Here is a 12,500-nt window from a genome sequence, read left to right as displayed (position 1 = left end):
TCACCACCATATAAACTAGACCCCTGACTCTACTCCTGACCCACCACCATATAAACTAGACCCCTGACTCTACTCCTGACCCACCACCATATAAACTAGACCCCTGACTCTACTGCTGACCCACCACCATATAAACTAGACCCCTGACTCACCACCATATAACTAGACCCCTGACTCTACTCCTGACTCACCACCATATAAACTAGACCCTGACTCACCACCATATAAACTAGACCCCTGACTCTACTCCTGACCCACCACCATATAAACTAGACCCCATACTCTACTCCTGACCTACCACCATATAAACTAGACCCCTGACTCTACTGCTGACCCACCACCATATAAACTAGACCCCTGACTCACCACCATATAAACTAGACCCCTGACTCACCACCATATAAACTAGACCCCTGACTCACCACCATATAAACTAGACCCCTGACCCACCACCATATAAACTAGACCCCTGACTCACCACCATATAAACTAGACCCCTGACTCACCACCATATAAACTAGACCCTGACCCACCACCATATAAACTAGACCCCTGACTCACCACCATATAAACTAGACCCCTGACTCTACTCCTGACCTACCACCATATAAACTAGACCCCTGACTCACCACCATATAAACTAGACCCCTGACTCTACTCCTGACCCACCACCATATAAACTAGACCCTGACTCTACTGCTGACCCACCACCATATAAACTAGACTCCTGACCTACCACCATATAAACTAGACCCCTGACTCTACTCCTGACTCACCACCATATAAACTAGACCCCTGACTCTACCCTGACCCACCACCATATAAACTAGACCCCATACTCTACTCCTGACCTACCACCATATAAACTAGACCCTGACTCTACTGCTGACCCACCACCATATAAACTAGACCCCTGACTCACCACCACCCTGACTCACCACCATATAAACTAGACCCCTGACTCACCACCATATAAACTAGACCCCTGACTCACCACCATATAAACTAGACCCCTGACTCACCACCATATAAACTAGACCCTGACTCACCACCATATAAACTAGACCCCTGACTCACCACCATATAAACTAGACCCCTGACTCACCACCATATAAACTAGACCCCTGACCTGACTCACCACCATATAAACTAGACCCCTGACTCTACTGCTGACCCACCACCATATAAACTAGACCCCTGACTCACCACCATACTAGACCTGACCTCACCACCATATAAACTAGACCCTGACTCTACTGCTGACCCACCACCATATAAACTAGACCCTGACTCACCACCATATAAACTAGACCCCTGACTCACCACCATATAAACTAGACCCCTGACTCTACTCTGACCCACCACCATATAAACTAGACCCCTGACTCACCACCATATAAACTAGACCCTGACTCTACTCACCACCACCATATAAACTAGACCCCTGACTCTACTCCTGACTCACCACCATATAAACTAGACCCCTGACTCACCACCATATAAACTAGACCCCTGACTCACCACCATATAAACTAGACCCCTGACTCACCACCATATAAACTAGACCCTGACTCACCACCATATAAACTGACCCACCACCATATAAACTAGACCCCTGACCCACCACCATATAAACTAGACCCCTGACTCTACTCCTGACCCACCACCATATAAACTAGACCCCTGACTCTACTCTGACCTACCACCATATAAACTAGACCCCTGACTCTACTGCTGACCCACCACCATAAACTAGACCCTGACTCACCACCATATAACTAGACCTCACCACCATATAAACTAGACCCCTGACTCTACCCCACCACCATATAAACTAGACCCCTGACTCTACTCCTGACCCACCACCATATAAACTAGACCCCTGACCTACTGCTGACTCACCACCATATAAACTAGACCCTGACTCACCACCATATAAACTAGACCCCTGACTCACCACCATATAAACTAGACCCACTCACCATATAAACTAGACCCCTGACTCACCACCATATAAACTAGACCCTGACTCACCTACCACCATATAAACTAGACCCCTGACTCACCACCATATAAACTAGACCCCTGACTCACCACCATATAAACTAGACCCCTGACTCAGCACCATATAAACTAGACCCCTGACCCACCACCATATAAACTAGACCCTGACTGACCTACCACCATATAAACTAGACCCCTGACTCACCACCATATAAACTAGACCCTGACTCTACTCCTGACCCACCACCATATAAACTAGACCCCTGACTCTACTGCTGACCCACCACCATATAAACTAGACCCACTCACCCTGACCCACCACCATATAAACTAGACCCCTGACTCTACTCCTGACCCACCACCATATAAACTAGACCCCTGACTCTACTCCTGACTCACCACCATATAAACTAGACCCTGACTCTACTCCTGACCCACCACCATATAAACTAGACCCCATACTCTACTCCTGACCTACCACCATATAAACTAGACCCCTGACTCTACTGCTGACCCACCACCATATAAACTAGACCCCTGACTCACCACCATATAAACTAGACCCTGACTCACCACCATATAAACTAGACCCTGACTCACCACCATATAAACTAGACCCCTGACTCACCACCATATAAACTAGACCCCTGACTCTACTCCTGACCCACCACCATATAAACTAGACCCTGACTCTACTCCTGACCCACCACCATATAAACTAGACCCCTGACTCTACTGCTGACCCACCACCATATAAACTAGACTCCTGACCTACCACCATATAAACTAGACCCCTGACTCTACTCCTGACTCACCACCATATAAACTAGACCCTGACTCTACTCCTGACCCACCACCATATAAACTAGACCCCATACTCTACTCCTGACCTACCACCATATAAACTAGACCCCTGACTCTACTGCTGACCCACCACCATATAAACTAGACCCCTGACTCACCACCATATAAACTAGACCCTGACTCACCACCATATAAACTAGACCCCTGACTCACCACCATATAAACTAGACCCCTGACTCTACTCCTGACTCACCACCATATAAACTAGACCCTGACTCTACTCCTGACCCACCACCATATAAACTAGACCCTGACTCTACTGCTGACCCACCACCATATAAACTAGACCCTGACTCACCACCATATAAACTAGACCCTGACTCTACTCCTGACTCACCACCATATAAACTAGACCCCTGACTCACCACCATATAAACTAAACCCCTGACTCTACTCCTGACTCACCACCATATAAACTAGACCCCTGACTCTACTGCTGACCCACCACCATATAAACTAGACCCCTGACTCTACTGCTGACCCACCACCATATAAACTAGACCCCTGACTCACCACCACCATAAACTAGACCCCTGACTCTACTCCTGACCCACCACCATATAAACTAGACCCCTGACTCTACTGCTGACCCACCACCATATAAACTAGACCCCTGACTCTACTGCTGACCCACCACCATATAAACTAGACCCTGAATCTACTGCTGACTCTAGCACCATATAAACTAGACCCCCTGACTCTACTGCTGACCCACCACCATATAAACTAGACTCCTGACTCACCACCATATAAACTAGACCCTGACTCTACTGCTGACCCACCACCATATAAACTAGACCCTGACCCACCACCATATAAACTAGACCCCTGACTCTACTCCTGACCCACCACCATATAAACTAGACCCCTGACTCACCACCATATAAACTAGACCCCTGACTCTACTGCTGACCCACCACCATATAAACTAGCCTCCTGACTCTACTGCTGACCCACCACCATATAAACTAGACTCCTGACCTACCACCATATAAACTAGACCCTGACCCACCACCACCTAGACCCCCTATAACCCACCACCATATAAACTAGACCCCTGACTCTACTGCTGACCCACCACCATATAAACTAGACCCTGACTCACCACCATATAAACTAGACCCTGACTCTACTCCTGACTCACCACCATATAAACTAGACCCCTGACTCACCACCATATAAACTAGACCCCTGACTCTACTCCTGACTCACCACCATAAACTAGACCCTGACTCTACTGCTGACCCACCACCATATAAACTAGACCCCTGACCCACCACCATATAAACTAGACCCCTGACTCTACTCCTGACCCACCACCATATAAACTAGACCCCTGACTCACCACCATATAAACTAGACCCTGACTCTACTGCTGACCCACCACCATATAAACTAGCCTCCTGACTCTACTGCTGACCCACCACCATATAAACTAGACTCCTGACCTACCACCATATAAACTAGACCCCTGACCCACCACCATATAAACTAGACCCCTGACTCTACTCCTGACCCACCACCATATAAACTAGACCCTGACTCTACTGCTGACCCACCACCATATAAACTAGACCCCTGACTCACCACCATATAAACTAGACCCTGACTCTACTCCTGACTCACCACCATATAAACTAGACCCTGACTCACCACCATATAAACTAGACCCCTGACCCCTGACTCACCACCATATAAACTCCCTGACTCACCCACCACCATATAAACTAGACCCTGACTCTACTCCTGACCCACCACCATATAACCTAGACCCTGACTCACCACCATATAAACTAGACCCCTGACCACCCTGACTCACCACCATATAAACTAGACCCCTCTACTGACCCACCACCATATAAACTAGACCCCCTGACTCTACTGCTGACTCAGCACCATATAAACTAGACCCCTGACTCACTCCTGACTCACCACCATATAAACTAGACCCTGACTCTACCACTCAGCACCATATAAACAGACCCCTGACTCTACTCCTGACCCACCACCATAAACTAGACCCTGACTCTACTCCTAACCCACCACCATATAAACTGACCCTGACCTACTGCTGACCCACCACCATATAAACTAGACCCTGACTCACCACCATATAAACTAGACCCTGACTCTACTCCTGACCCACCACCATAAACTAGACCCTGACTCTACTCCTGACCCACCACCATATAAACTAGACCCCCTGACTCTACCCTGACTCACCACCATATAAACTAGACCCTGACTCTACTCCTGACTCAGCACCATATAAACTAGACCCCTGACTCTACTCCTGACCCACCACCATATAAACTAGACCCCTGACTCTACTGACCCACCACCATATAAACTACCCTGACTCTACCCTGACCCACCACCATAAAACTAGACCCCTGACTCTACTCCTGACCCAGCACCATATAAACTAGACCCCTGACTCTACTGCTGACCCACCACCATATAAACTAGACCCTGACTCACTCCTGACCAGCACCATAAACTAGACCCCTGACTCTACTCCTGACCCACCACCATATAAACTAGACCCTGACTCTACTGCTGACCCACCACCATATAAACTAGACCCTGACTCACCCTGACTCACCACCATATAAACTAGACCCTGACTCTCCACCATATAAATTAGACTTTGACTACTGCTGACTCAGCACCATATAAACTAGACCCTGACTTACTGCTGACCCACCACCATATAAAATAGACCCTTGACTTACTCCTGACCCACCACCATATAAACTAGACCCTGACTCTACTCCTGACCCACCACCACATAAAGTAGACCCCTGACTTACTGCTGACTCCAGCACCATATAAAACTAGACCCCTGACTTCTACTCCTGACCCACCACCATATAAACTAGACTAGACCCTGACCACCACCATATAGACTAGGACCCCTGACTCTACTCCTGACTCACCACCATATAAACCCCTGACTCACCACCATATAAACTAGACCCTGACTCTACCCTGACCCAGCACCATATAAACTAGACCCCCTGACTCTACCTGACCCACCACCATATAAACTAGACCTGACCCACTCACTCATATAAACTAGACCCCCTCTACTCCACCACCAGACCCTGACTCTACTCTGACCCACCACCATATAAACTAGACCCCTGACTCTACTCCCTGACTCACCACCATATAAACCCCCTGACCTCCTACTAGCTGACCCAGCACCATATAAACAGACCCTGACTCACTCCTGACTCAGAACCACCATATAAACTAGACCCCTGACTCACCGCCATATAAACTAGACCCCCTGACTCTACTCCTGACTCACCACCATATAAACTAGACCCCTGACTCTACTGCTGACCCACCACCATATAAACTAGACCCCTGACTCTACTGCCCTGACCCACCACCATATAACTAGACCCCTGACTCTACCCCTGACTCAGCACCATGTAAACAGACCCCTGACTCTACTGTTGACCCACCACCATATAAACTAGACCCCTGACTCACCGCCATATAAACCAGACCCTGACCTACTTCCTGACCCACCACCATACTAGACCCTGACTTACTCCTGACTCACCACCATATAAACTAGACCCTGACTCTACTGGGACCCACCACCATATAAACTAGACCTCTGACTCTACTCCTGACTCACACCATATAAACTAGACCCTGACTCTACTGCTGACCCACCACCATATAAACTAGACCCTGACTCTACTGCTGACCCACCACCATATAAACTAGACCCCTCTCTACTCCTGACTCACCACCATATAAACTAGACCTGACTCTCTCCCTCTCTGGACCATATAAACTAGACCCCTGACTCCACTCACCCACCACCATAAAACTAGACCCTGACTCTACTATAACCAGACTGACCCACCACCATATAAACTAGACCCCTGACTCTACCTCCCACCACCATGGACCCACTCACCACCATATAACTAGACCCCTGACTCTACTGCTGACCCACCACCATAAAACTAGACCCCTGACTCACCACCATATAAACTAGACCCTGACTCTACTCCTGACCCACCACCATATAAACTAGACCCTGACTCCCTGACCACCACCATAAACTAGACCCCTGACTCTACTCCTGACTCCACCACCATATAAACTAGACCTCTGACTCTACTCCTGACTCAGCACCATATAAACTAGACCCTGACTCTACTCCTGACCCACCACCATATAAACTAGACCCCTGACTTCTACTGCTGACCCACCACCATATAAACTAGACCCCTGACTCTACTGCTGACCCACCAAATTGCTAAACTAGGACCCCTGACTCTACTCCCTGACCCACCACCATATAAACTAGACCCCTGACTCCCACTGGGTTGACCCACCACCATATAAACTAGACTCTTGACTCTACTGCTGACTCAGCACCATATAAACTAGACCCTGACTTCTACTGCTGACCCACCACCATATAAACTAGACCCTGACTCTAATCCTGACTCAGCATCATATAAACTAGACCCCTGACTCACCACCATATAAACTAGACCCTGACTTACCCTGACTCACCACCATATAAACTAGACCCCCTGGACTCTACTGCTGACCCACCACCATATAAACTAGACACCTGACTCTACTCCTGACCCACCACCATATAAACTAGACCCTCTGACTCTACCCTGACTCAGCACCATATAACCAGACCCCTGACTCTACTGCTGACCCACCACCATAAACTAGACCCCTGACTCTACTGCTGACCCACCACCATATAAACTAGACCCCTGACTTGCCTCCCTGACCCACCACCATATAAACTAGACCCCAGACTTACCCTGGACCCACCACCACATAAAGTAGACCCCTGACTCTACTCCCTGACTCACCACCATATAAACTAGACCCCCTGGACTCTACTCCTGACTCAGCACCATAAACTAGACCCCTGACTCTGCTCCTGACCCACCACCATATAAACGACTCCTGACTCCCCACTGCTGACCCACCACCATAAACTAGACCCTGACTTACTGCTGACCCACCACCATATAACCAGGGACTCTGACTCTACTCCTGACTCACCACCATATAAACTAGACCCTTATTTTACTCCTGACTCAGCACCATATAAACCAGACCCCGACTCTACTGCTGACCCACCACCATATAAACTAGACTCCTCTGACTTACCCTGACTCAGCACCATATAAACTAGACCCCTGACTCTACTGCTGACCCACCACCATATAACCAGACCCTGACTCTACTGCTGAGCCACCACCATATAAACTAGACCCCTGACTCTACTCCTGACTCACCACCATATAAACTAGACCTCTGACTTCCACCATATAAACTAGACTCCCTGACTCTACTCCTGACTCCACCACCACATATAAACTAGACCCTGACTCTCCACCATATAAACTAGACCCCCTGATTTCACTGCTGACCCACCACCATAAACTAGACCCTGACTTACCCTGACCCACCACCATATAAACTAGACTCCCTGACTCTACTGCTGACCCACCACCATATAAACTAGACTTCTGACCTACCACCATATAAACTAGACCCCTGACTCTACTCCTGACTCACCACCATATAAACTAGGGACCCTGACTCCACTCCTGGGACTCAGCACCATATAAACCAGACCCTGATCTCTGACCCACCACCATATAAACTAGACCCTGACTCTACTCCTGGACTCAGCACCATATAAACTAGACCCTGACTTACTGCTGACCCACCACCATATAAACTAGACCCCTGACTCTACTGCTGACCCACCACCATATAAACTAGACCCCTGACTCTACCCTGACTCACCACCATAAACTAGACCCTGACTCTCCACCATATAAACTAGACTCCCTGACTTACTCCTGACTCAGCACCATATAAACAGACTGCTGACTCTACTGCTGACTCACCACCATATAAAAAACTAGACTCCTGACTCAGCACCATATAAACTAGACCGCTGACTCTACTGCTGACTCAGCACCATAAACTAGACCCTGACTCTACTCCTGACCCACCACCATATAAACTAGACTAGACCCCTGACTCACCAATTATAGACTAGACCCCTGACTCTACCCTGACTCAGCACCATATAAACTAGACTCCCTGACTCTACTCCTGACTCAGCACCATATAAACCAGACCCCTGACTATCATGCTGACCCACCACCATAAACTAGACCCTGACTCTACTCCTGACCCACCACCATATAAACTATCTCCTCCCTCTCCTTTCCTTGCTCTTACCCTTCCTCACCACTCACCACCACTCACTCACTCACTCCCTCTCTCACCATATCGCTCTTGTTCTCCAGGAAGATGCTGAGTTTCTGAGGAAGGACACACAGCACCAGTAGTCTTCGCTCTCCTGTCAGGGTCTTCACCAGCATGTGGATCGATGTTCTTTGTTTTCTCATCTTCAGCTCATTCCTGGTGTCCTCAGCCAGGTTCAACAACAGGTACAGAGCAACTAGAGGAGAGGACGAGAGATGCTAACGCCCACCAGCTACACAGTGAGGACAGAGATGCTAAATGCCCATTCAGCTACACAGGGAGGAGGACAGAGATGCTAAATGCCCACCAGCTACACAGGGAGGAGGACAGAGATGCTAAATGCCCACTCAGCTACACAGGAGAGGAGACTGAGATGCTAAAATGCCCACCTGGCCACAAAGGGGAGAACGACAGAGATAGAAATGCCCATTCAGGGCCACACAGGGAAGGAGGACAGAGAGTTAAATGCCCACCAGCTACACAGTGGGATGACAGATATGCAAATGCCCCACTAGGGCCACACAGTGGAGGACAGGGATATGCTAAATGCCCACTCAGCTACACAGTGGAGGACAAAGATGCTGCATGCCCACTCAGGGAAGGAGGACAGAGATGCTAAATGCCCACTAGGAAGGAGGACAGAGATGCAATGCCCACCAGGAAGGAGGACAGAGGATGCTAAATGTTCATTCAGCTGTACACAGGGGAGGGAGAGGACTGATGCTAAATGCCCACCAGAAGGAGGACAAAGATGCTAAATGCCCACCAGCTATTACCAGGGAAGGAGGTGACAGGTGACAGTCGCTCACTCAGCTAAGCACAGGGAGACTAAGTAGAGATGCTAAATGTCTGAAATTAGCTACAGGGAGACAGATGCAATGCCCACTGTACACACAGGGAGGACAAAGAGTGAAATGTCCACCAGCTACAGGGAGGACAAAGATGCTAAATGCCCACCTAGGGCCACACAGGAAGGAGGACAAAGACATAAATGCCCCATTCACACATGAGGAGGACTTACAGAGATGCTGAAATGTGCCCACCTAGGAAGGAGGACAAAGATGCATTCCCATTTCAAAACCATTATACCTGAGACATTCAGAGCCTCAGCACATTAGAGTTATGTTATCAGATTAGGGGTTAAACTGTAAGTTAGGATTATACTGCAATAGGGATTATACTGTGGGGTTAGGGTAATAAACTGTGGGGTTATAATATACTAGGGATAAATCAGAAGAAGAAACTGTGGGTTAGGGGGAATAAATTGTAAATAGGGGTTAAACTGTAAATAGGGCTAAACCGTGCAAGGGAACATAACTAGTAACCAAGAAGCCATAATCAAGTTAGGGGTTAAACTGTGGGGTTAGGGGTTATACTGTGGGGTTAGGGTTATACTGTGGGGTTAGGGTTATACATGGGGTTAGGGATTATACTGTAGGGCTAGGGGTTATACTGTAGGTTTAGGATTAAACTGTGGGTTAGGGGTTATACTGTGGGGTTAGGGGTTGTACTGGGGTTAGGGGTTATACTGTGTGGGGTTAGAGGATTATACTGTGGGTTAGGGGTTATACTGTGGGGTTAGGGATTATACTGTGGGGTTAGAGGGTTATACTGTGGGGTTAGGAGTTAAACTGTGGGGTTAGGGGTTATACTGTGGGGTTAGAGGTTATACTGTGGGGTTAGGGGTTATACTGTTGGGGTTAGGGATTATACTGTGGGGTTAGGGATTATGACTGGGGTAGGGGTTATACTGTGGGGTTAGGGGTTATACTGTAAGGAGTTAGGGGTTATACTGTGGGGTTAGGGGTTATACTGTGGGGTTAGGGTTAAACTGCAATGGGGTTAGGGGTTATACTGTGGGGTTAGGGTTATACTGTGGGGTTAGGGATTATACTGTGGGTTAGGGGTTATGCTGTGGGGTTAGGGGTTAAACTGTGGGGTTAGGGTTATACTGTGGGGTTAGGGTTATACTGTGGGGTTAGGGATTATACTGTGGGGTTAGGGATTATACTGTGGGGTTAGGGTTATACTGTGGGGTTAGGGGTTATACTGTGGGGGTTAGGGTTATACTGTGGGTTAGGATTATACTATAGGGGTTAGGGTTATGCTACTGGGTTAGGGGATTATGCTGTGGGGTTAGAGGTTGATACTGTGGGGGTAGGGTTATACTGTGGGGTTAGGGGGTTGTACTATGGGTTAGGTTATACTGGGGTGGGGGTTATACTGTGGGGTTAGGGATTATACTATGGGGTTGGGGTTATCACTGTGGGGTTAGGGATTATGCTGTGAGGTTAGGGTTATACTGTGGGGTTAGGAGTTATTGCTCTGTGGGGTTAGGGCTTATACTAGTGGGGTTAAGGGAGTTATACTGTGGGGTTAGGAGGACTGCGGTTAGGGTTCACTGTGGGTTATACTATGGGGTTACGGACTGTGCTTGGGGTTAGACTGGGGTTGAGGTTAGACTGGGGTTAGAGGAGGGTTATACTGTGGGGTTAGACTGGGTTAGGGGTTATACTTGGGTTAGCGGGGGGTTAGGCTGTCAGACTGTGGGGTGGTAGGAGCTATAGTTAGTGGGGTTAGACTGTGGGTTAGGGTTATACTGTGGGGGTTAGAGGGTTAGACTGTGGGTTAGGGTTAGACTGTGGGGTTAGGGTTATACTGTTGGGTTAGGGGTTAGACTGTGGGGTTAGGGATTATACTGTGGGGTCAGGGGTTAGACTGTGGGTTGGGAGTTATACTGTGGGTTAGGGGTTGAACTGTCAGTTGGGGAGTTATCACTGTGGGTTAGGGATTATACTGTGGGGTTAGGGATTATACTGTGGGTTGGGGTTATGCTGTGGGGTTAGAGATTATACTATGGGTTAGGGGTTATACTGTCAGAGGTTAGGGGGTTCCCAATACTGTGGGTTAGGGATTATACTGTGGGGTTAGGGATTATACTGTGGGGTTAGGGGTTATACTGTCGGGGTTAGGAGTTATACTGTGGGTTAGGGGTTATACTGTGGGGTTAGGGTTAGATGTGGGTTAGGTTAGCTGGGGTTAAGGGGTTGACTGTGGGGTTGAAGAGGAGTTGTCAGCTAGGTTGGGAGGTTAGGGGATAGACTGTGGGGTTAGGGGTTAGACTGTGGGGTTAGGGTTAGACTGTGGGGTTAAAGGGTTAGACTGTGGGGTTAGGAGGTTATACTGTGGGGTTGAGGGTTATACTGTGGGTTAGGGGGTTAAACTGTGGCAAGTTGTTGGGGGTTAAGGAGCCTGTGGGGTTAAGGGGTTGGAGCTGTAGGGTTAAGGGTTGGGACTGGGGTTAGGGGTTAGACTGTGGGTTAGGGGTTAGACTGTGGGGT

General features: G+C 48.4%; 1 protein-coding gene across 1 annotated transcript in view; it reads right to left on the bottom strand.

Annotated features, from left to right (window-relative positions):
* The window catches only part of LOC135565734 (kinesin-associated protein 3-like), an 84,156-nt gene that overhangs the window by 69,415 nt on the left and 2,241 nt on the right, over window positions 1-12,500 (bottom strand). Inside the window, exon 2 of the mRNA XM_065013649.1 lies at window positions 9,180-9,355. Within this exon, the coding sequence (XP_064869721.1) occupies window positions 9,180-9,355 (176 nt within the window). The remainder of the gene's footprint in view (window positions 1-9,179; window positions 9,356-12,500) is intronic.

Source organism: Oncorhynchus nerka, linkage group LG9b (assembly GCF_034236695.1).
Source record: "Oncorhynchus nerka isolate Pitt River linkage group LG9b, Oner_Uvic_2.0, whole genome shotgun sequence".
In the NCBI taxonomy this organism is placed as follows: Eukaryota; Metazoa; Chordata; class Actinopteri; order Salmoniformes; family Salmonidae; genus Oncorhynchus; species Oncorhynchus nerka.
Note: the sequence above shows the minus strand (reverse complement) of the source record. Positions and strands in the feature narration are given on the sequence as shown.